Source organism: Phodopus roborovskii, unplaced genomic scaffold (assembly GCF_943737965.1).
Source record: "Phodopus roborovskii unplaced genomic scaffold, PHOROB, whole genome shotgun sequence".
Classification (NCBI taxonomy): Eukaryota; Metazoa; Chordata; class Mammalia; order Rodentia; family Cricetidae; genus Phodopus; species Phodopus roborovskii.
In genome coordinates, this window is record NW_026126480.1 from 51,174,005 (window position 1) to 51,199,566 (window position 25,562).

Here is a 25,562-nt window from a genome sequence, read left to right on the forward strand (position 1 = left end):
AGAACAAGTCAGTAAGCAGCATTCCTCCAATTGTTCCCACTTCAGTTCCTGCCTTCAGGTTCCCGCCTTAACCTTCCCCGATTCTTTCAATGGGCTGTAAGCTGTAAGATGAAGTAAACTCTTTCCTCCCCGAGTTGCTTTTGGCCATGGTCTTTACTACAGCAATAGAAAGAAAACTAGGACAGGAGGGTGGCTGAGCTGGGCGTCCCAGCTCCACAGCACTTGGGCCACCCACAGAATTCACAGTCCTCCAAAGAGAAGATTCAGACTTGAGCCCTGGTTCCTGAAGGCTTGGCAAGAGGTGGGCTGAGTTGTCACAGACTGACCCTGTGAGGGATCACCTCTCCTCCATGCCATTAGTGGGCATGGTATTGCTTTTGAACTTGGCCTCCTCTATGTGGGCACTCTCGGTCAGGTATCAGCCCTGCCTTCCTCTGTTTTAGATGCTAAGTGAGGCGAGGAGGCTTAGTTAGGTGCTGAGCTGTACACTGAGTACTTTGCAGGTTGAGGCTATCAGGCCCTGAGCTGCTGGCTGCATGGCAAGGGCTTCTTCCTCCATGGAGAGACAAGAGCAAGATGGACTTGGGGGCTTTGCACGCTGGGTCTCTATAACAACAGGGAAGCTCTGGCTAGGAAGGGTGGCGAGCTAAAGATGCCCCAGGCTAGAGATTATAGAATCTCAGAACATTCCTCTACCCTTTAGAAATCAGGTAATTTTGCTCAAGTGGGGTATATAGTAACCCTAGAAACAAGTGTGCAGATGAGGCCACATTACCTCTTTTTGCTGGTTCTAGTCTGGGCAGAATAGAAGCCCCTCATCCTCCAGGTACTGAGTTTTCTGCAACACTAGGAAGAGAAAAGAACATGGAACAGGCTTCCCAGAAAGACACATGGCACTCCACTTATAATTATTTTCTCAGTACATGGGAGCTAAAGCAATGCCCAGTCAGGAACTGTACTTCAGTTTTGAGGTTTTTTTTTTTTTTTTTTTTTTTTTTTTTTTTTTTTTTGGTGGTGGTGGTTGTGGGGGAAGACTAGTAGATTGCAGTCTGATTTAGTAGATTGTAGTCTGACCCTCCCTTGGGTGCCTCCTTGACTGGGCAGAAAGTGTCAGTTCCCAGTCGGCATTGTGGTTGTGGTGGCAAGACCAATGTCACCCCCATTCCCCTCCCTACTCCCTCCCACCACAGCAAGGCTTCTCTTCAGCATAAATCATGTCACTACTGGTGGCTTGGATTTCTGATGTTAGAATCCTGTCTCCAAAACTACTCTTCTTCAGCTGGCATGCTCTATTTACCAGTGTGTTCCGATTTTAGGTCTAGGTGAGCCGTGCCATAGCCTCACCTACAGACCTGAAGTCCCTTAGAATCTAAGAAAACACTCTGTCCTGGATATTTGAGTTTCTCTCATCTACTTCACTGTACTGAAGGCAAGGGGAAATCTGAAGTTCTCTGGAGTATTCTAGAATAATTTTAAATTCTTTTCTTTTTTTCCTCTTTTCCATGTGCTTGTATATATGCATGTTTGCATGTGTGTGGGCACACAGCTGTAAGTGTGGAGGCCTCTGTCTTTCAGTCAAACCCAGAGCTCATCAATATGGCTAATTCTACTAGCCAGCTTGCTCTGGGGATTCCCCTGTCTCTGACCACTGAGGCTGGATTTACAGAAGGACCATCATACCCACCCAACATTTACATGGGTTCTGGGGATTTGAACCCCAGTCTTTACATTTATGAGGCAAGTGCTTTAACTAATAGTCATTCCCCAGCTTTCTTAACATGGTCTTTGAGTGCAAAATCTCTCATCTACATCAGTCCTTCAGGTGTGTATTTGTCCAGGATACAAAGGCTTGCTGTTTAGCATTCAATACCAAATGTGAGCATTTGTAACACGAAAAATAAATGGCCCAGGGACAAATATTGGGGTTCAAGCTTCAAGGTGAATATCAGAAAAGTACTACAAGCAGGTATGGTGTATAAAACAAAATCACCTCCTGGACAGTTCTGAAGTTAGCTTCACACCTAACTTTAGGCCTGAGCCTCCATGGAAACACAGAACAGCACTTCCCAAGGGAAGTGGCTAGATGGCCCCGCACAGTGTGACTGTCCATCTTAGCAGCTAGGGTCAACTGTTGGCTAGGGCAGATGGCTACTCCTCTGGAACCCAGGATTTGTCTACTCCACAATCCTCCATCCATGCTGGGCTGCCATAGCTGTACTTGTCTCCTGATATCCAGTGGGCTGGGCCTATCTGCCCATTGGCCTGGGGGCCCTACCTGGGGCCCAGCTATCTGGGGTTCATCTGTCACAGGGGCTGGCATATTCTATGTAGTAGTATAGCTTGGTAGGAAGCTTGTGCCCAGTACATAGTAACTGAGAGCTGTCTACAGAGAACCATTCTCAGTTGTGTCTTCGGTGGTGATCACAACTGCAAAGCTTGCCCCTCAGTTGCCTGAATCTGCCTTTTCACATTGTCCTGGGGTTTCTGGGGACACACTGGACATTGGTAAGGCTTTGGACCTCTCTGTATTCAGGTTCCCAGTGGGGCTAGTGTGATCTTGCTCTTGGTCCAGTTGTACTGGGTGATGGCCTGTGAAGGCCTGAACCATGTTTCTCAGTGCATATGTTGCCTGTGTTTACAGATTGGCTCTTTAAAGAGGTGGTACGGTATGAAGACATCAGTAGGCTGGATTCTAATACACAGGGACTGGATTATAGGAGGTGACTGGGATATGGACCTACACAGAGGGACCGAGTAAGGATGGGGTGGGAGGATGGAGGGATGGGGCCATGTTACCATGGAGGTATCAACCACCTGCTGTAGTGCTGAATATCTGCTTTCTCTATGATGGACATGCCCATGGGAGCAGTTGTGACCCACAGGAGACCCCTGGCGATCACACACAGGCTCCTGACATCCTCACCGGAGGTACTCACTCTGGCCATGTCTGCATTCCAGACTCCTGTCTCTGGAAAGTGAGTTGATGTGTGTCTGTGTGTCTGTGTTGTTTCACTCTTGAGAAACCTGGCAGGGAGCAGCAGACTAGGAGATGGCCTGCTGCCACTGCTGTCTGAACACGGGAGATGGAGACTTGTCAGATTGGGCTTGCATCTGGGTTTCCTCTGTGTGGGTTAGAGAAGCACCAGTGCTGAGTTCAGTTCTAGCCTGGACCCTGGCATGGCTCTGTTGACTACAGATAAGTGCAGGGTGTGGAGGCTTCTAGCCAGTAAACTGGTCCCTTTGACTTGGCATTGCTAGAGACCATAGTGAGTGACTTGGGTCAGGATACAGATGCACAGAGGATGGCTGCTGGGAGAAGACACCACCTGCAGGGCAAGAACAAAAGCCTTGGGGGAGCATTGCAATACAAGGTGGACTTGTATTGCAAGTCCTTCAGGATGAGGCACAATGGTGTAAGTGACCTTAGGCTGTAGCTAGAGCTGTGAGTATATCATTAGGGGCTCCCAGCCTATTCCCTTAAGATTCAAAATTATCTCCATCTGCCTCTCGTGGGATGGTTCAGCAGTTAAGCACATTGGCTACCCTTGCGAAGGACTCAGGTTGGGTTCCCAGAACCCACGTGACTGCTCACAACCATCTGTAACTCTAGTTCCAGGAGACTTGACACCCTCTTCTGGCGTCTGTAGGCTTGCTCATACAAGGTATACAAATATGCCAACAGGCACACACGCATAGACATGAAATAAAAAATAACCTTTAAAAAAAAGAGTTAAAGGTGGTAGCTGAGATAATGCCAACTCCTCTGGGCTGTAGTTCTAGCACATTCTAAAAGTTTATGCTCCTAGGCTGAAATTAATTTGATCTACGTTGGCACATGGGCAAGTGTGGTGTGGTTTATTTATTGTGAATTGACAGGTTTTTTTTTTCAACATGCCATCTGTAGGTGTTTTATAAAAGTTTATATACATTTTAATAAGCAATTTAATTCTTTTGTTTTTGTGCAGTGTGTGTGTGTGTGTGTGTGTGTGTGAGAGAGAGAGAGAGAGAGAGAGACAGAGAGACAGAGAGACAGAGAGACCTAGACTTCAACTGTGGACCTCTTGTCCACAGCATCGTTGGTGCTGGCAGGGGGAACCTTCTGTTTTGTTGCTTTCTGTGTGTTCCCACCCTCACGAAAAGAAAAGCTATTTTAATTGTCCAGAGCACACCACCTCCTCCACAGCTTTCTGTGGGAACACTGGCCTGCGTTCTCATCGCACCTACCCTGTCACTATTAATGCTGAATACCAGCAGGTAGAAGCTCTTAGATAAACAAAGACCAGGTTTCGTAGGGAGAAGTCGGAGCAGGCTCAGGCTTGGTTTTGACTCCCCTCTTCGGGCTCTGGGCACTGAAGATGAAGGCTGTTGAGTGTGGAGGCTGCTGGGCTGGCTGGGTCACATCCTAGGGCCTGATACCAAGGACACAGCCCATGACTGGCTATAGTTGGAGAGTTTTATACTTTCCAGACATTTTCTCTGAAGAAAGCTAAAACATTGGCATTCAGATTGCAGAGAATCCTGGTTCCCACAGCTGTCTGAAAAACAGGAATTAACCAAACCCAGCGTGGCATAAATACTGTCATCAAGCATTGATGATGGCAGGTTGGGCAGCCACAGCCCCCACAAGGCACAGCAGGGCTGTTCCCAGGTAGGCCTGTGTTTGGCAGTCAGAGCTCGTGGGCCTGCAGGCCTTCTTCAGTCCTGGCCAGAGTTGGTGTCCCTCAGAGGGTCATCCCACTCCATGCCAGGCTGACAGTGGCTTTTGGAGGCATTAAGAACTCTGCACAGAGCTCAATCTTAAAATGCCAGTGGCATTTCTCTTCTCTGTCCTTTGAGGCTAATGTGTGTGAGTGTGTGTGTGTGTGTGTGTGTGTGTGTGTGTGTGTGTGTATGAGTGTGGGGTCCAGAGGTCTATGTTGGGTGTTTTCCTCTATCTTTCTCAACCATAGTTTTGGAGACAATGTCTCCTGCTGAAGTCAGAGCTCATCACTTTCAATCAGTGGTTCTCAAACGGTGGTTTATGACCCCTTTGGGAGTCAAATGACCATTTCACAGGGTTACCTAAGGCCATCGACAAGCACAGATATTTACACTATGATTCATAACAGTAGCAAAATTACAGTTTTGAAGTAGAAATGGAAATAACTTTATGGTTGTGGGTCACCATAACATGAGGAAGTATATTGAAGTGTCACATCATTAGGAAGGTTGAGAACCACTGCTCTAGATCAACTTACCAAATGACCAGCCAGCCTCAGGATCCTCTCATCTCTATCCCTCCCTCACCCCCACAGTGCTAAGATCATCATGCCCAGTTTTATAGGGGAGCTGGGGATCTGTGCTTATATGTCAAGTACATTACTAACTAAGTTGTCTGCCTAGCTTATAGCTCTAAGTCTGTTGTATGGTGTACCTGGGACCAGAACTTGGAGACCTTACTCAGCTCTGGGCACTGCGATTTAGAAGGTACATCAGCCTCAGGTCCCAGTGTGCAGATGATTGTAGTAGAGGTCCCATGGGTGACCCTTCTGCTTGGGGTCTCAGCTAATGAGTCACACTGTACTGGTCTAGCATCTGGACCAAGAGTAGAGCCTAGCAAGGCTGCCTTTTTCTCTATTGTAGCCAAGGTCCCTGGTTAATGTCAGTATATATTAACCAGCCCAGATATTGCAGAAATGTGACTGGGTGCTTATTGTTCCAGTGGTGGTTGGTTGATCCAAGTGTTCAAACACAAGTGTGTGGGTACATGTCATACCCGAAACATGAATGGTGCCTTTAGTGACTCCTGGTGTTGTAGGGCTGGGTGGGTGTTTCTCTGTCATTTGTTACTTTTTGTATGTTAATCTTGCACCTGTCTGACAAGGTGACTTTTTTTTTTTTTTTTTGCTAATTCAGTTTATCTTTAGATTCTCTCAGGCTTTCAATGCAGAGTAGGTAATTATCTGGAAATTATGATTACTTCCATTAGTTTCAGTCCTTGAACAGGCTGTTCACTTTCCTGCTTGCTTGCATTAGCTGGCAATGCCGTGTCTCAGAGGGTCTGGTCAAACTGGGGGAGGGAATGATTATGATGAAGGTGTCCCTTGTTCCTTAGTGTCCATGAAAGACATCTGTGGCCTGAACTTTTAATGCCTGCTGGACACAGGGACTTGCTGGACACAGGACTGAGAGCTGCAGGAGGGCAGCATTGCAGGAGGTGAACCAATGGCCTGTGGCTCTATTCATCATTTCCTATGTCTCTTCCATTAAGCCTTTGCCTTGCAGCCTCTTCCCAACCATGATGGTGAGCTCTGAAGAAATATTACCTGGTGGTCCAGGTGCATGATGAAGAAGGCAAGAGCAGAGTGCATTGTGGCTCTGGAACTCTTGAATTCTGCTGTAAAGAAGCTAACGTGCAAACCTGAACAAAACCTAGGCATCACAGCGTCTGTTTGCAGTAAGAGCCAGGGCACAAGCTGGCTGGGACCTGAGGAGAAGCACAGTTTGCACTCTCCATTATATGGGGGGAGTGGAGGATGAAACAACTGCCTGAGGCTGCCCCGATGCTGGCCAAGGAAGGATGGGAGCAATCACATGGGTTGTCCCATTACTGATATCAACCAGGAATGGCACTTGCTTCCAGGACAATGACAGCACCCTCTTACCATCCTTCTTTCCAACTGACCTAGAATCTTCCTAAGAAGTCCATTCTCCAGACTTATAGTAGAACAAACCAGCCCAGCATGGTGGACCCCTTAGGCAGTGGTGGTTAGTGGAAATAATTTAATCTGGCAGCACATGTTTTCTGTTTTTGTTGTTGTTGTTTTGCTTTGTTTTTTGAGACAGGGTTTCTCTGTATTGCTTTGGAGCCTTTTCCTGGAACTCACTCTATAGATCAGACTGGCCTCGAACTCACAGAGATCCTCCTGCCTCTGCCTCCCGAGTGCTGGGATTAAAGGCGTTCACCACCACCGCCCAGCACAGCACATGTTTTCTGACTTAGACCATAGAGTCTAGCATAATGAAGATGTTGCAGAGCTAGAGACATGGCTCAGTGGCTATAGTGCCTGCTATGCGAGCTGAGGACCCAAGTTTGCATCTCCAGGACCATGTAAAAAGCTAGGCATGGTACCACATATCTGTAGTCCCAGCACTGGAGGAGAAGACACAAAAGGATCCCTGGGGCTTGCTGGTCATTCTGTCTAGCAGGGAGACACTGCCTCAACAATAAGGTGGAGAGCTACTGAGGAAGACACCCAACATTGACCTCTGGCTTCCACACCAACACCCACACATGGACACACATCCAACAACACATGTACAAATTCATGAAAACATACATGCACATGCACGTGCACACACACACACACACACACACACACACACACACACACACACACACAGAGTTGTTGAATGGCTATTATGTCCCCACTCTCTCTCCTGGATAAAGAGCCATTTCAGATTTTTTGCCACCACTGTCATGTGAACACAGCTCCTTCCTTCAAAGATGCTGACTGCAGCCAGTCAGCTTTGCTTCCCATTGGGCAGATTGTCTATGGGCTCTAGGGAGAAGCCAGCCCAGTCCAGGTAACCTTGGAAGATGCTGTCTTAGCTGTTCTCTGAGAAGTTTCCTTGCAAAGCATTGAGGCGGATTTGGTCATAGAGAGAACCAGACATGCATACTCATTCCTGGTGTGTTTCCCAGACCTCTGACCTGAGAAGGACCAGAGTGTGTGTGTGTGTGTGTGTGTGTGTGTGTGTGTGTGCGCGCGCGCACTGGAGGCAGTTTTCTAGCACTAGGTGGTTTAGCAGCTTGAAATCAGCAGCCCATTCATTGGGGGAGAGGAGCAGGCTGAGGGGAAGGGCATCAGTGAAGAGGGTGCTCATAGGACATTTTACTTTGGTTCATGCAATGACAAGTATGGGGACAGACGTGGGGTCTGTGCCTTAGAAAGCATTTAGGGAAATTTCCAAAATTCCCAGTGAAGAGAGCTGGAGAGTCTGTCCCTGAATGTCCAAGGCACTTTTCTCATGGAGCATTTTGCCAGTGTTTTGGCTGTGACAGTATGGGGTACCATTCCGAGCATCTTGGACAGGTGGTGTAGACAAAAGGAATCACTGTCTCACATTCTGGAGGATGAAGGTGAGAGATGGAGGTGTTATAGGTCTGGCTCCTCCTGAGCCTCTCTCCTTTTCTTGCTAATGGAGTTTTCTGGCTGGCCCTCACACATCATCCCTCTGCTGGTATGTAAATGTGTCCAAACTCTAACATCTGTTAAAGACCCTGTGACAGTTTATCTTAACTGTCAACTTGGTGGGATTTAGGATCACCATAGAAAAGTACATCTGGGCATAGCTGTGAGGGGTTCCTAGATTAGGTTCATTGAGGTGATAAAACCCTGAGTGTGGGTGGCAGCATCTCCTGCTCTGGGATTCTACAGTGTTTAAAAAGCGAAAAGCAACTGTTTATCTCTCTACTTTTTTGAGGGTGGTGGTGGTGGATACAATGTAACCAGCTGTTTCACACCCCTGCTGCCTTGCCTTCCCCATCATGATGACTGTGCCCTCAAACTGCCAGCGAAAGTAAACCCTGCTTTCTTGGAGTTAGTTACCTTTGTCAGGTGTTTGTAACAGCAACAAGAAAAGGAATTGACCATTACTGAATCAGGACTGTTTGTACCATATTTAATTTACTTCAGTTTTACAGTGCTCAGGAAAGAACCCAGGCAGGTTTTCTGCCACCGAGCTCTGTCCAAAGCCCCTTAACCAACCTTAGAAAGCATTCTATCCAAGTCATGTGAAAAGGAAGCACATAGTTCAGTACTCAATTCACAGACCTCTGGATATCAGCTTGTGGACCTCCTAAGTTTTTAGAGTTGGTCTCCAAAGCTTGCAACTGTTGCCTGGAGGTTTTTGTCTGTGTCTTCATGCCATCATTGAGTGAGCAAGTAGGAGAGTGTACTCATTCACCTGCACATTGGGGCATTTAGGCAGCAGGACAGATGCCTCTAGAATTTTGCACAGTGGGCGACTATCCTGTGTTGGTTATTTTTACCTTTGCTGTGACCAAATGCCTGACAAGAAGCATTTTAGTGACGGAAGGGTTTGCACCATAGCAGGGCAGGCATGTCATCAGGAACTGGAGGCAGCTGGTCACATGGCTCCTGCAGTTTAGAACTTGAACTCACAGGATGATGCTGCCCACAGTTAGGGTGTGTCTTCCTATCTCAAAACACCTAATCTAGGATATCCCTTGTAGACCTGCCAAGAAGTTTGTCTCTATGGTTGATTCTAAGTCCCATGGAGTTGACACTCAAGATGGATCATCACACGGCCATAATATGGGTTTCATTTAGCTGTGCCCACAATGCTCTGGTTGGGCAGGTGGAGCAGGCTCCCCAACCTGCCCCAACTATGGAGTGGGGTGGAGGAGTATAACTTTCCAGCAAGACTCCCCTGAGGAGCTGGTGCTTGGTTTGATCTGGCCTCAGTGTGGCTGACCTTTGACTTCTCTAATGGGTCCCCAGGGGGCTAATGCTCTTTTTGGCAAATGTGACTTCAGTTCTCCAGGTTTCCCAGTAGGCTGCCCTCTATCCCGTACTGTGACCTTGACCTGGGTTTAAATACCAACACAAAGCCGTGGAGGCAGTTTGGGAAGGGAAGGCCTCCCTGCTTTAAGGACCAACATATTTCATACCTTTGAATGCACAAAATAAAATCTCTCACCCCATGGCATTGAGATTGCCTTTGGAAAGAGACCTCTGTGTATTTTGAACTGGAAATTGGTCTGTGATCCCCTGAGATTTATGAATCGATCCCTAAAGGCTTTGCAGCCATTGCATGGGCAGTTTTGTCTGTATCTTCCATTGCAGGTTGCCTTTCATGCCCCCTGCACATGAATGAGTAGAAAACCATACGCACCTGCCAGTCAGGGGCTTCAGGTGACAAATAAGTCAGTTTTAGGTTTTAGATGTTCCTGGAGCACTGGTAGCAAAATGCATCATTTTTGTGGAAATTGCTTCTCAGCAGTGATTTTCCTTTTCTCCTTATTAATAGCTGCCCAGCAGGGCTAATGCAAGAGGCCCACACTGAGTGTTGGTTGACCCTACTGGCCCGGGAGCTTACAGCTCTGCATTTACTCTGGAGAGAACAGCTATACTAAAAGCAACTGCTCAGGGTTGACAAAGCCACCCTTCCTCTGTCTTGCCTTGCCTGCTTTCTGTTTCTGAGCAACCTCTTTTGTAGTCTGGTTCTGAGGGGATCCAGGGACCAAAGACAGCCTCTGGTCCTCAGAATGAAGCCAGACAAAATGCAAGGCATCCTATTCTGTTTGAGAGCGGGGTAAATGATGAGTGCATGTGTAGTGTAAGTGTGCCACGTGTAGCCAGCTGGCTGTTCACAGAGCAACTTCTGTTTCCTGCAAACTAGAAAGTGAATGTGCTCAATGCCCTCTGCCCTACCTCAAAGTTAATCATTAATGTTTGCCAGGCCCGTCAGGTGGCCAGGTGTCTGCTGTCCCCATGGAACTGTTCATTGCACTCCTCATTAGGGTTAGGACCATCCAGGTCAGGTCTCTGCCTTTGGGATCCCACTACCCTCCTACAGATAATCTGGTGGTGGAGCTCAGCTGGTTCTTCCTCCAGACCCAGCCTAGGACCTCTGCGGACCTGTCTGGTGGAACCCTTCCTAGACACCTACTTGTTTATGCATGTTTTCTCCAAGTCAGCACGAGGGTATGTTATGGGATGTCCTTGTGGAAGAAGAGGTTGCTGATAGTGCTTAGGACTGGGGAACCCCACCTCATTATTCTCCCTGCTTTGGGATGTCAGCTCTGTTTTTGGAGTCAGGTTACAACTTTAGCCTGTCCTGAACATCCTCACCATCCTTCTTTATTATGGAAAAAAGACCAGGGGTTGAGCTCCTTTCATAGTTCTGGCTTATGTCCAGCCCTGCAGCCCATGAGTGGTGCATCTATGTGTGATCTGGAAAATGAGCTTTTAAAATGGTACCTTTTCCAGCATTGCTACTTGTTGCATTTCTGTCTAAATCTGACCTAAACCATTCCCACAGGTCTGGGACACTGGGCTTGCTGGTTGTAGCTGGAGTTGACACTCCACTGGGGGCAGATTCAGGGCCCATGCTCTGCCCATCTCTTCCTCATTGCATTCTATCAGCTCCACAGCCTAACCTCCTGTCTGGCATGTGTCCACAGAATGCCCATTGTGTCCCCTATGATGGATGGACAGCAGCAAATCAGACACACTAAAGTACTCATGGACATGTGGGTTCATGGGGAAGCTGAAATGACATAGTCACTAAGTGAGCTTTAAAGAGAACCAATCAGAGGTCAGGTTGGAGGAGGTAGTCAGGGTTGGGGTTGGGGAGGTGGAGAGGTGGAGATAGCCACAGGTGTTTGCTTTAAGTCTTTGAATGCTGTTTCAGGCAGCTAGGAGTATAATGCACTTGAGAGGGGCTTCCTGGGGCAGTTCTGGGGACTGGAACCATCACATTTGCTCTCCAGACTGGAGCAGAGCTCACCTGGCTGTTCAAGTTCTAATGGTCTCTCACATCTGTCTCCCAAGGCTGACAGGGAGCTGTGCTCTGCACTGGGTCCTAGGACCAGTGCTCCCTTCATGGGGAGCCAATGGATCACAAGCCCTTCTCACTCTTTAGTGTAAGCTCCTGCCTCAGACCTGTTCCTGGATGCCCAGGAACCCAGCTGCAGCCATTGCTCATCGGCCACATCTATCTATATCAGGCCCATCTTCTTTCTTTCTGTCCCCGCTGGGGCTGAAAGCAGGGCAGCCTCAGGAGCTAGAACCATTGGGCCAAACTAACTCCTGCCAGTACAAAAGCCTCCATGAGATGGAACGGGAAGGGCCTGACTTCCACAGACATGTTATTTTTTCTCCTTTTACAGGTTGATTTAGAGATAGCTTGCTTACCTCCTCAGCCTCAGAGAAGCACCAGGTGTCTAGCCCAGCAGGTTGTGCAGCTATGGTGAGGACCCTTGATGGCAGTGGCTGAGCAGGCTGGCTGCACAGAGGACTACTCAGCTGTGTAGCCCATGCAGGCTGGCAGAGCTGCAGCAGGGCCATTCTGACCTCAGCCTGCCCTGGTGCTGTGGTACCAGTATGTGGGCATCTTTATCTCTTTCCTGAAGGCTGTCAGCAGAGACCACCCTAGGTGCTACCATTCCGCCAGGGATCATTGACAGCAATGTATGCCATGGACCAATAACTCCATGTCCTATTGGCTACAAGCAGCTGGGCCACCCTGTGCTGTGTATGCCTGAGTGTCAAGCTTGGAGTGTTTGAAAGCCCCCGTTGCTCCTGGGCCCAGCTGGGCTGTTGTTACTTCTGCCTCTGCATTGGCTGTGGTCACTACCGTCCACTGTCAACCTCTGTTGCTGTCACCACGACTGAGGCTGCTGCCACTGCTGCTAGCACCACTGCCAAGAATCAGCAAGGGACAGATTTTTATGCCAAGGGATTTCTTTGTAGCCCCCTCTACCATCTCTTGTCAGCCCAGCACAGAGGAACCCAGTTTGCATGAACATGCCTGTGTTGAATGCAAGAGTAAGAATAGATTGCCTATCTGCCAAGAGGTTATGTGCACAAGTCCAGGCATTAGACAATCACTGAGAAAGTGCCTGAACTATCCTACCTCTTTGTGCATCTGAGCATTGCCCTGTGAATCATCAGGGAGCTGGGCTGTACACTGTCCCTTATACTTCAGCACAGGCTTCTGTAAAGTCTGACTGGGGTGGGTTTGTATTTTCCTGCTTTCAAACAAAACAGCAGAACCTAAGGCTGAGCTGGAGATACTAAGAGCTAAAGCTGGAGGGCCCAGGTAGGCTTCCCTTGGCTTTTTATGTTTACACAAATTAGCAAAAGATTTCCCCCACTTACTTTATTTAATGTGTAAGGAGTTTGTCTGAATGTATGTGTGTGCACCATGAGTGTGCCTGGTGCCCATGGAGGCCAGAAGAGGGCGCTCAATCTCCAGGAAATAGAGTTAAATGGTCATGAGCTGCCATGTGGGTCCTGGAAAATGGACCTGAGCTAGAGCTTTTCATTGCTGAGACCTCTCTCCAACCACTTACTGATCCTTCCACTTACTGACAACAACAGCCCCCAATTAGCAAACCCCATACAGTTTGGATATATATGCTTCTCTCACTCTAAGGAGAAGCTGCTCTCGTTTCAGCTGGTCTGTGAAGCCACAACTGTTTTAAAGTTAGAGTATAAGGTTAGCTCAAGGTTAATAAGGACCCGTGGCTTCAATCCATGGCTATCAACCTGCATGCTTGTTAGGCCACCTGAGAGCATTTAAAATGCAATAGCTGTGGTAAGACAGTTAAATAGGCCTGGCTCTGGTGTGTTTGAAAAGGCTGCACAGTCAGGATGAGCGCATGAATAGTTTCCTCAGAACTGGAGGCCTGGGTGGAAATCATGACACAGAGTGCATTATCTCACAAGCTGAGCACCCCTTAAACTCATAAATCCAAAGCACTTTGATATCCAAACTTCCTGAACAGAGACATTAAGACGTGGGCATGAGTTCTGGGTGGTGGTGGTGCACACCTTTAATCCCAGCACTCGGGCGACAGAGGCAGGAGGATCTCTGTGAGTTCAAGGCCAGCCTGGTCTACAAGGACAGCCTCCAAAGCCACAGAGGAACCCTGTCTTGAAAAACAACAACAACAACAACAAAAGACATGAGCATAAAATCCCTCTCCAGACCTCACGGCATGGACTGTAGCTGAAACATAGGTGCACTTGGCAGTGGTGTGTAAAATCACAACCACGCTACATACATAGGACACACAAATGAATTCATGCACAGACCTGAGTCCCATCCATTATGTGTACAAATATTCTCCAACCCCAAATAGTCTGGTATCCCAGGGGGTGAGGAATCCTTACCTTGTGATAATGTCAGGTCAGGTTTGAATATAGATCCCTGCAAACTCTCACACAGGTGGTACATGAAAGGAGAGCTTGCTCAGCACTTAAGATCAAGCTCTTCCAGAAGACCAGAGTTCTGTCCCTGCAGGTCACAGGGGCTCCAAAGTCCTCTTCTGGTCTCCACAGACACCTGCACTCATGTGGCATCTATACTCATGTGCCTATACTGGCACAGGCACACATAATAAAAATAAGTCTAAAAAAGGATGGTGAATGAATAAACAAGTAAAGGCTAAAAGTTACTTTGAAGCCAGTTCCTAACCAAGATACAGGGAGAGCTGGGTTCTTTGATCATGAACCTCAGGTTTTTGGATCCTTGTGTGACTGAGAAAATACTGGCAGGAATCATGAACAAGTATATATAGTGAATACAGGAAGACTCGTATGCCGATAGATAGGTAGATAGATAGATAGATAGACAGACAGACAGATAGACAGACAGGTAGATAGGGGAGTAGATAGATAGATAGATGGATGGATGGATGGATGGATGGATGGATGGATGGATGGATGGATGGATTTTGAGACACAATCTCACTCTGTAGACCAGATTGCCTGGAACTCACAGAGATCCTTCCGCTTCTGCTTCTCAAGTGCTGGAATTAAAAGCATGCACTACCATGACCTGCCCTGCCCTGAGGTTTTAATTGAGCACTGCACAGGGTAAACTCTGGAGTTTTTACTTACAATCCTATCTGGTTGGTTAAGGGCGCTCACTACTGAAGCTGTCCCTGCTGGTGGGCTGGGAAAGAGTGAGGCCCCAGAGGAAACCCTGCCAGGTCCAGAGGGGAGCATGGGCTCCTGTCTCAGTGGGAAGATCCTACTGAAGAACTCCATGGGAAGGAGTGAAACCAGGTGACCTGGGAGGGTCTCTGAGGACCCTAGGGGTCTACTGGGCCCTGGGAAGAGTGGCCACTAGCTTTTCTCCTTTGGTGTCACAGGTCAGGGTTGCATTCCTGATGACAGGAAAAATGCCAGGTACCTTGGTTTTTGTATAACATCTCTGGATTGGTAGGCATTTCTTTTCTTTTTAATTAAATTTATGTGTATGTGTGTGTGCGTGTGCGTGTACGCGTGTGCCCATATGTGCACAAGCCCAGGTATATGTGTGTATAGGTGTGGTAGTTGACCTTTAATTATCAACTTAATACAATCTAAAGTAACCTGGGAGGAGAGTTTCAAACTCTGGCCCAGGCCCACGGTTAATGTTGCCAGCAAATTGGTGCAGGTGCCCCAGGGTGCCTTTTGGTAAGGGTTAGTGGCTTCACTGTGTGCAGAGGTGAAGTATGAGGCTATATGCACCTTGTAGAGTCTGCTGCAGCTACAGGACAGTTGCAGCCCAGTGCTGTTTGGAAGTGATCAGGTGGGCTAGGCCTGGCCTAGGGTAGCTGTAGCTTGAGGCCTTGGAGAAGACTGACATTGTGGTATGCCCATATGGAGACAACCATGTTTGGAAATTTTCTGAAACTTACTGTCAGCTGAGGGACTGGAGAGTAAGAAAGGAGCCTGGGGTACCCCTTAACCCTTCCGGTACAGTCTCTGCACATGGTGTAGTATTTTAATTAGACAGTGAGTGTTCTCCTGAGCCCCGTAGAGAATGCAAAGTGGTGGTCATGTTAGATAAGAGGGCTCTCCGGAGCACCTAGACTCAGGAAGACTGCCTGGGTACCTGTGCTCATACCCACTGTGTCCCTGTGAGTGACACTGCTGTGTGCCAATATGCCATGGGGCCAGAAGGAGACCTGACTTTGCACATGGTGGACCTGGCATACACAGTGGGCAGAAGGTGCACCTGCTGGAGCCTGATGCTGCCTCCCCCCATGCAGACAGGTAGTAGTACATCATTGGAGTGTGGAGAATATGTTTTCATTCATAGATAGACATGAAGCAGTTCTGTTGGTTTGGATTCCCACATGCTGGCATCCCTGCAGCCACCAGTTTGAATAATTGATAGTGGATTTACCTTGTATTATGAAGAGCCTTATTAACTATCTGTGCTCACCCCTCCCTCCTTTCTCTCCTTACTTTCCTGCTTTCTTCCATTTAGTCACTCATGTATCTACATACTCACTTACCCCAGCCATTCATTTATTCATCCATGTACACAACAATCCACCTACCTACTCACCCACTACCTACCATTTATCATCTATCCTCACATACTCCCATCCTCCCATCCTCCCATCATCCATCCACCCATCCATCCATGCATCCATCCTCACATCTGCCCATCTAGCTGTCCATCCAGTCACTCACCCATTAACTCAAGCCTCTCACCCATATTTACCTCTCATCTATGCACACATTGACTCAGGCATCTATTCATGTCTCATCCATCCATCTCCTGATCCACCTACCTACCCGCATATCCCTCCATCTGTCATCCATTGATCACCCTCCTTCTTTCTTTCTCCCTCTCCTTCTATAGGAAGGGAAACCCTTTACTACTATTCTTGGTTCTCTGCTTTGTGGCTCTATGAATTCAGTGACAAAAGACAGATCCATAGAAGAAAAGGCTGTGAACACAGCAGCCCACACTTCCCTGTTCTGGGCTAAGCTTCTGTGAGGAGTGATTCAAAGGCTTGTTTGGAGCTCTGGCTTGGGATAGCATCTCTGCAAAAGCAAAATGACGATGAGAGAAGGGACTTGATCTCAGGTGACAGTCTCTGGGATGGCCAGCACAGGGAGAGGAATGCTGGCTGGAGGCCACTTGGAGCAGCCTGTAATGTGGGTTCCCCTGGGCTATCTGTCCTCTAGGTGATGAGTATAAAAGTTGTTTCTAGACCTTTGTCCTCTCTGGGGAAAGAAAACTATAACACACAGCACAGACACTCGTGTTTCCAATTTTACTAGAGCTTGACACTTATCCTCTTGGGCTGGGTCCTTCCAGCAAGCACATAGCCCTGTGGGGCTGGGCATTCCTAACTCTTTCTTCCTGAGAGGAGCCTTCTGAGGTCCCAGACTTATCTGTCTGTAGAACTGCCCCATGTTTTTCTAACCACAGGCATAAGAGGTTTCATAAATCTTCCAACAAGTTTCTTCCCCTCTGCTCAGAGTCATGTTTGGAGCCACCCATGCAAAGCTCAGATTTCATTTGTTCGCAGCTGTATAGCCCCTGGACAGAGGGTACCACCGCTTGATGAGGCAGTGCCTGAGTGATGAGGATGACCATGCAACCCCACTGGCCCAGAGCACCCCAGTTCACATGGCCTTCACTTTCTTGATAGAATTTCCATACAGGTAGAATTGCTGGTGTGGTATGGTACGTTCCCTGCCAGCTCCTCAGGACCCCACAATTTAAACATTTATCCCAGACAACGTGCCAGAGTTACTGCTGTAGTCACCAAATACAGGTTGACTTTTCCTGGGTTTTGTTGGTACTTTGCTTTTATTTCCTGATCTTATAGTCCAGGCTGACCACTCATTATTCTGGGGTTGGTTTGAACTCATAACCCTCTCGTCTGTACCTCGTAAATGCTAGCATTACAGGTGTATGCTACCGCCCCTGGCCATGTTGGTCTTCCTGGTGCTTCACTTAAGGTCCTGCTCTGAGGTAGCTGTTTACAGCCTATCTGGGTTTTTGCACTGGAGCTGTCTTTGCATTGGCTCTAAGGAAGGGGCTCCCACAGCTTCTGCCTCTGGGGACCCCCAACTCTCCTGGCTTCAGCCTGCTCAAGACTTAGGTCTCTATTCTGCTCTCAGACCTGTCGATGATCTTTCTGAGACTATACTCGTCTTTTTGTGCTATTTTTACTCTATGTTGCTAGCCACTCTGTGTTTGAAGTAGGGGGTTATTACAGCATAGCTTGCTGCCTTCTGACCCGGTGCCTGCGTTTCTTCCCCTCCTGCTGCCATTCTGGCCTCAAAGAAAAGCCAGAGGTAGCTGTTCCTCCTATGTGGACTGCTTCAAGCTACCACTGCGGCTATCCGGGTGAATTCCCATAGTTGTGGCCACTGCTGCAGCTAGCTGGGACTCCTTCAGAGCAGCTTTAGCACAGTGTGGGGGACTTCCCTGGTTCTGGCCCTGACTGATGCCTCTGCCCAGCTCAAGGGAGGAGGAGGGAGGTGCCCAGTTCTTTTCACCTTTAGGAATTTGACATACAAGCATATAGATGCCATGGATTGGTGGTCATGTTGGCAGACTCGGGAACTAGTCTTCAGGGGCCGCTAGGTTGTCTTTGATACTCATATTTATTTATTCTCCTTTCTCTTTCCTTCACAGAGGTCCAGCCACCATGCCACGCAGTCCCACATCCAGCGAGGACGAGATGGCCCAGAGTTTCTCTGACTATTCCATGAGTTCGGAGTCAGACAGTTCCAAAGAAGAGACCATCTATGACACAATCCGGGCCACCACAGAGAAGCCAAGTGTTGTGAAGATGGAGGAAATCCAGGGCAACACCCTGGTGATTCGGGTGCTCATCCAGGATCTGCAGCAGACGGTGAGCCCTCGTGTATGGCAGAATAAGCTTCTACGCTTTGCTTGGATGTCTGTATCTAGCCAACATCAACTGTGGCTTGAAAGGTGTCTGTAGGGGGCTCTGGTCCACTCTAGGCCTGCAAGGTGATGTTCCAGACCCATACTCTAATGTTTCTCACCCCTAGCGCCCCTCCTTCCTTCCCACTGCAGCCTACAATATTCATTGATCATGCTCCATTCATTCTACATTACTATAATGAAGTCTTGTTGCAGGGAAATCTATAAAGAAAAGAGGTTTTATATGGGCTCTTTGGGTCTTGAGAGCCAAGGTCAAAGGTTATCATCGGTGGTGGTTTTCTTCTTAGCCAAGTCCCTAGTGAGCCAGGATATCATAGACAAAAGGTGAGGGACTTCAGGCATGCCTATGTCTGATGTTTCTCCCTATTCTCCTGTAACGACCAGGATTGGAGATTTGGATTCCCATTCCCCAATTGACTTCTTCTCATTCTAATTGTTCCCCAAAGTCCAACCTCCAAACATCACTATGATTTAGTTCCCATAAAACTTTCCATACTTCAAGATAAAGTTAAATTTGAAGCCCAGAGTCCTAGGGGGATACCCAAGCCATGTCCAGGCTATAGGAAGTACCTTCTGCCAGGTCAAGCCTCTGAGTTTCAGGACTCAGAGCAATTGGCCCATTGGTGTCTTTCCTACTCTTACAGATGAAGTTCAGTGGTGGGCACATCAGCCAGCAGTGTTTATGCCTCCACAGGGAAGGTAACCCACTGCCTCCTTTCACCTGCTTATGGCTCATGTAAATAGTATGGGCTCTCCCACTCCTGGGGCTAAGGAGTCTCGTCTGGGTGTACCTCACTTCCCCATACAGCTCTGGTCACTACCTGCTTGTCCCTTGGCCCTGGGCCCAGCATCATTTCCTGGGATGTCCCTGAAGTCCTCAGGTCTCCGCTTGCCCATGCTGATCACCCTGCTCTGTCCCTCCAGAGGCTTACTCCCTCTGGATGTTGGCTTCTGCTGCTTGAGTTGGGGAGCAGAGGCAAGCTGGATGTGATGGATGGCCATGGATGCTGTGTTTAGATGTAACTCCCCAGGAGGTTCCAGGGCCTGGTGTTTTGTCATTTTTCTTTGCCTTTCTTCTTCCTTGTTCTTCAACTCCTTGGGGCTTTTCTGATGAAACTGGAAGCTCAGAGCAGAGATAAGCTTCAGTCCCCAGGAGGGCAGGGTGTGAATTATTGGTGCTTTGCTGGTCTGGACTATCAGGCTGTGCCTCTGCCTGGGGCATTACACCAGGTCATGCAAGAGCCTTTTGAAAATCTGTGACAAGAGGGAATGCAGTGAATGACAGGCCAGGAGAAGTGGTGAGGAATGTGCTCTGGGATGACAGGATGAAGGAAGTGAAGTGGGATAGTGGGGTGGCAGGGAGGGAGGTGGGCTGTGGTGATGGGATGATGGAGGCAGGAGATTGAGTAATGGAGTAATGGGGTGAATCAGATGTGAGATTGGTTGTTGGGGGATGGGATAGAGGGGTAATGAGATGGGAGGGGGCAGTAGAGTGGGGTGGGAGGGAGGTAGAGAATAAGGTAGGGCAGGTGAGGTGGGATGACATCTCTCTAAGCTGCTATTACCCAGCTCTTGAAGACAGGCTGTGGGGAGGGCTGCGTGGGTGCAGATCACACACACACACACACACACACACACACACACAATTCATTAATGAAACATCTCTGACATTATTCATTTGAATTTAAATGGAGGAAAAGCTAGTGAGGAAACAATGAACATTCATCTTTTTTGTTGTCATTGCTCCAAAGAAAGATGGTGTCCAAAGACATCTAGAGGGAAGCATTATTAAACCCACAAAGAGGGATAGATTTTCTGTTTCCTGTTAGATTCTCCCCCCTCTCACTGTGCTTTTCCTGGGCTGCTTCTAGATGAATGAAGCAGATTGCTAAACTGAGCTTGCCCTCCTTTCTCTCAGGAAGAAGAGATGAGAGGGTCTCATCCACACAGACACTGGGGATTCAGGCTCCTTCACTTGGCAGCCAGGCCTTTCCCAGGGTCTGAGATCCTCCACATCTTCCTGTCTTGAAGGTGAGGGATGGAGAGGGTGAACTATTGAGTGTCTCCCCCTGCCCCTGGCTCCCTTCCTTAGGAGGGTCACTTAATTGCAGACTGGGCCTTGGAGGGTTTAGTGAGCAGTAACTAGCTATTCATACTTCCCTCTCTCCACCCACCACCCCATGCCTCGTCTGTCCTCCCTCTTTTTCTGGTAAGGACTCTGCTTTTAGACATAGCTTATCTTACTTTACATCCAGCCCAGCGTGCACCCCAAGAACCCCAGAGTCTCCCCGGCCCTGTTCCCACCTCAATGCTCTATGAAAGGCTTGAGGTCTTTGCAGAAGCTCTTCCTTTGGCAGGTTCCTATTTTATTTACCCTTGCTTTGGGCAGAGTTCATTGCTGAAGGCAGAGCCTCCTTGTGAATGTGGATATCCTCCCAGGCCTCACCATGTGTGGTCCGTCTGCTCTGTAAAGACACTGTAGTTCATGTTGAGGTTGAGTTATGGATGCTGAGCTCAGGGCCAGTGGCACTGGAACCCCTACCCATGGGGCACTGTGTCTTCCTAAACTCAGCCTTCCTGCAAGCAACAACATCATGTACTTTAGCATCCTGCTGGAAACCTGTTTGTCAACAAATGAATTAATTCTACTTGCTTGCATGGTATGTGTGTGTGTGTGTATACAACCTAGATCCCCCCCCCCCCCCGCCCCAGCTTTGTTCATATGAAAGTGTTTAGGGATTATATATCAGTTCTCTCAAGTTGGCTTATTCCCAGGCAGGAAGCCCACAAACAGTGAGGAGTGACTGCATTTTGAAATGCCACTTCATCCCCTTTGGCTCAGCTGTTCCTTTTTTCTCTTTCTTATAGTTCGGAGCCAAAATTGTTCCTCCTGATTCAGTCACTAGACTCCAACTGTTGTTGTTGTTGTTGCTAAATTTTTGGAAATAGACTCCCACATAACCCAGGCTGGCCTTGGATTCACTAAGTAGCTTAGGATGACCTTGAGCTCCTGTTCCTCCAGCCTCCAAATCCCAAGTGCTGGGATTGTAGGCATGACCACCAAATATGGTTTATGTAGTGCTGTGGTCAGAACCCAAGGATGAGTTGTTCCTTAACTCCTAGAATGTCTTATTTTATTTACTTTTATTTTGAATTGTGTGTGTGTGTGTGTGTGTGTGTGTGTGTGTGTGTGTGTGTGTGTGTGTGTCCCCGTGCATGCATGAGCATGTTCTCGAGGTGCCAGAAGAGGGCATTGGACCTCTGGGAGCTGGGCTGCCTGACATGGGTGTTGGGAACTGAATTCAGGTCCTCTGCAAGAACAGTACAATCCCGCCAGCCCTGAAAGTGGTTGTTGGTCCTTCCTGGAAGTGTGGGTTTGTTTGTCCTTCCTTGCAAGGCAGTTTCCTGATGCTGTGTGTCATAGCCTGTGTTGTCCGCCTGATTCCTGTCTATGTCAAGGAAACCAGTTAGCTACACTCAGGGACTTTCTTTTCCATGTCTGCATCTCAGTGTCTCTCTGTTGAAATTTCTGGTGTCTTTGTGTCATGTGTCATATATTTGGCTGGACCGGTCTGTCCCCAGGATTCTCTGATCTGGAGTTGCTCTGACTGGCTGACTCTCGTCTGCTTTCATCGCTCCACACCGTTTCTGACAAGTATTCTCCAGAGCTGTTGTTTGGCACATGTTCTGATGTCTGGTTATTTCCCTCCTGAGTATAATGTTTCTTAAGACAGCCATTCCCCTATGGGGTGAGTTTCCACTTAGCAGAAGGTGGCTGGCTCTCTCCACATTGTTCTCTCTCTGCCTTCCTTGTTGGCTAGGCCAACCCTCCCCACCCCACTCCAGCCAGGTGACCACAGCTCTGTCCTGTGGATCCAAGAGCACATGAATGAACCCCAACTCTCTTTTGAAGTTAGATGTATCAGTCTGTCTGTCTTTATACATAAAAGATATGGGGGTGGGTTGGGAATCTTTCTAGAGGGCTGAGGGCAGGTATCTTCCCTTTCCTTTTTCTCTAAAGATTATTTGTTTTTGTTTGTTTGTTTTGGTTTTTTTTTTTTTTTTTTTTTTTTTTTTTTTGAGACAGGGTTTCTCTGTGGCTTTGGAGGCTGTCCTGGAACTAACTCTGTAGACCAGACTGGCCTTGAACTCACAGAGATCCACCTGCCTCTGCTTCCCGAGTGCTGGGATTAAAGGCATGTACCACCGACGCCTGGTTAAAGAGTATTTTAAATGCTTTTCCTTGGGAAGTTCCCCGACCAGAGACTAAGTCTCTTTCTAACTGATGGATCCCCCTCCACCCCATCATTCAGCGAAGAGCCCTGCCTAAAGGGTCTCCCAACAGCTGGCTCCATAACCCTATCTCCCACCTAAGGAAGGAAAAAAGCCTCAGTGAGCGGGAAGAGGCACTTCTACCACGGCTTTCTGCTTTTCTGCAGCTCATAGGATAGATCCTCTAGTGCCCCAGCCCTCCTCTGCACACTTTCTAGGCTGGCATCTGACCTCCTAGGTTCCAGAGACTGTCTCTCAGTGTTGGCTTCCAAGGTAGAGAGCCCCTGACATGCCATCCATTTGAACCATTCTTCCATTATAGTGTTTTAACTGTTTAATCTTTATTTCCCAGAATTGTTGTGATATAGGTGTGCGTGCTGGAAATGTAAGCTCTCCAGGGTGGCAAACCTAGAACCTGAAGATCAAAGCTGGGAGGGCAGAGGAGGTGGTGAGGGTTGGGCTGCCAGAGGCAGGTACAGACCATAGTACACCCCTTCCATGCTGGGGTCTGTCCCCAAGACAGTATGCCCACTCCACCCAGGCAGGATACAGTGTTGCCCTGAGCTAATCCTGACACAACTTATCCTTTTGGTATGTTCCATGCAAGAGGAAATCCCAGTGTGCCATAGTTACACCAAAAGGTATTGCATGACTGGCTGAATGTTGGCCTCATGACAAACACCATATTAAGGTCCTGAATGTGTTCTGTGTAGTCTTACAGCAACCTTGAGCTTGCTCATGTGTCTGAGCATCTTTGTTGAAGGTTAACACACCTATGGAGAAGGCCAGCATCTTAGGCATTAAATGGATCCTTCATGATCCACAGCTGGGGGGAGACACATACAGCATCACCAGGGAGGTTCAGGATGTGCTGAAGGTTTTAATTAGTTGTTTTAATAACACATAAAGAAGTGGGCTTTCCTGTGACATTTTCATATATACATGCTTTAACATTTTCATATATACATGCCATGAAACCTTGTTCTTATTTACCTTCTTGCCCACTGTTCTTCCTTGCCCACTTTGCCCCTCTACCTCCCTCCCTGCCCCTCCCTGCCCACTCTACCTCTCCTCACTACTCTTCCCTGTCTTACCTCTACCTTCCCCACCTCTATCTTCAACCCCACCCCAAACCCTCTACCTCCTTGTTGGTCTCCTTCCTCCTCCCAAACAGCCTCCCTCTTCTCCCCTCTCACAATACCCTTCCTACTCTCCACTCTGTCATACGTTTAAATCTAGATTGTTTATATGAGAGAAAGCATGCAATAGTTGTCTTTTTTTCAGTCTGGCTTATTTTGCTTAACAAAATGATCTCCGGTTTCATCCATTTTTTTTCCTACAAATGTCACGCTTTTATTCTTTATGGCTGTATAAGATTCCATTGTGCGTATACACCTTATTTTCTTTATTCGTGCATCTCACATCTATGTGAGCTATTGTAAATAGTGTAGCAGGGAACATCCCAGTCTGTAGAAGGAACATGGAGGACCAAAAGCAAACTGATGAGAGGCAGAGCAGATGGTCTGAGGTCTGAACCAAAGGCCCATGATGTATCCACTGACTGCCAGGTACTCAGACCTTGTTTACAATGTAACTGATACTCAGTATGGGAAGGTGACCAGTGAGCTGCCTGTGTGGCAAACAGTCCTGGGACCACATTCTTGTCTTGCTGTTATCACTTTGCATGTGTTCCGACCCTGGGAGTTCCACTGAGTTATCCCTGCTGCCATAGTGTTCCTTAGCAGCCAGGATGGGCTAGGTGACTAGGGAAGGTTCACAGGACTCTCTGAGTATAGGCATAGTGGATATAGCTTGGGCAACCACAGCACTGACATCCTCAAGCACTTGTTTCCTGCCTGCTTTGACCAGTTCTGGGCTGGTGACCTTCACTGTGGGGCAAACCCATTTCTCCCACAGGTCTTGCTGGGAAGGGCTGCCCTGGATGGCTGTACTGAAGACTAGACTTGCAATAGCACTTTATAACCGGAAGGGCCTCTGAGGAGCGTAGTCAGTTCTGGAACTTTCTGAACACCATTTCATTTTGTTCAAGACAAACAAAGCCCCTGGAGGCAGAGACAGGCACTCCCACGGGTATGAGTTGTCAGCAACAGAGAGGACATTGTTCCCGCATGCTGTCCCTTGCCGGCTAAGTCCTCTGTCTAGCTGGGGACATGACACAGTTCCTGGAATATTGCCCAGAGGAGCTGAGTGGAGCTGCCAGCCAGCTTGCCTCAGGGGCCCCCAGTGTGTACACTCTGGGTGGTGGTTCTTGGAAAAGCTGCAGGACTGTCCTTCACTACCCCATAAGGCTCAGCCCTGCTGCCTACTGGTGCTTGCTCTTCCTGAGATCACAACTCTAGTGAGTCAGAAACTTTGGGTCAGGAGAGCCTAGGGTAGTACTCACAAGGCACCATGGAGCTCTGGCTGGGCATGGCTTGGGGGGGGTGGGTTTAGAGGACAGGCAGGGGTTGGTAAAGGGTGCCAGGCACATGTTGAAGCATATTTCTGCATTATTCCAAATGTGGTGTACAACTGGCATTGGCCATGCAACTTGGCCTTTTAAAAAGTGGCTTGTGCCCAGATCAATACCAAGTGAAGTGGGTTCTTCCGTTGCATTTTTGGAGAATGGTGACTGAGGAAGTAGGCACAGCGCTACCCACATTTGTTCTAGGAAGGTGGAAGAAGAGCACTGTGGGAGTGGGGGAGGGTCCCTGAGGGTTCCCAGCAGCAGCTCCTCAGCCTCCAGTCAGGCTTGGCACCAGGAGCTCAGTTAAAGCTATCAGTCCAAGCCCCCATCTCCTCCACTCCACCACCCTGGCCCATCTTCTGGCAGCCGCTGCAGG

General features: G+C 48.3%; 1 protein-coding gene across 1 annotated transcript in view; it reads left to right on the forward strand.

The window, feature by feature from the left end:
* The window catches only part of Shank2 (SH3 and multiple ankyrin repeat domains 2), a 420,233-nt gene that overhangs the window by 28,171 nt on the left and 366,500 nt on the right, over nucleotides 1-25,562 (forward strand). Inside the window, exon 3 of the mRNA XM_051193484.1 lies at nucleotides 18,172-18,391. Coding sequence (XP_051049441.1) covers nucleotides 18,185-18,391 — 207 coding nt within the window. The 5' untranslated portion in view covers nucleotides 18,172-18,184. The remainder of the gene's footprint in view (nucleotides 1-18,171; nucleotides 18,392-25,562) is intronic.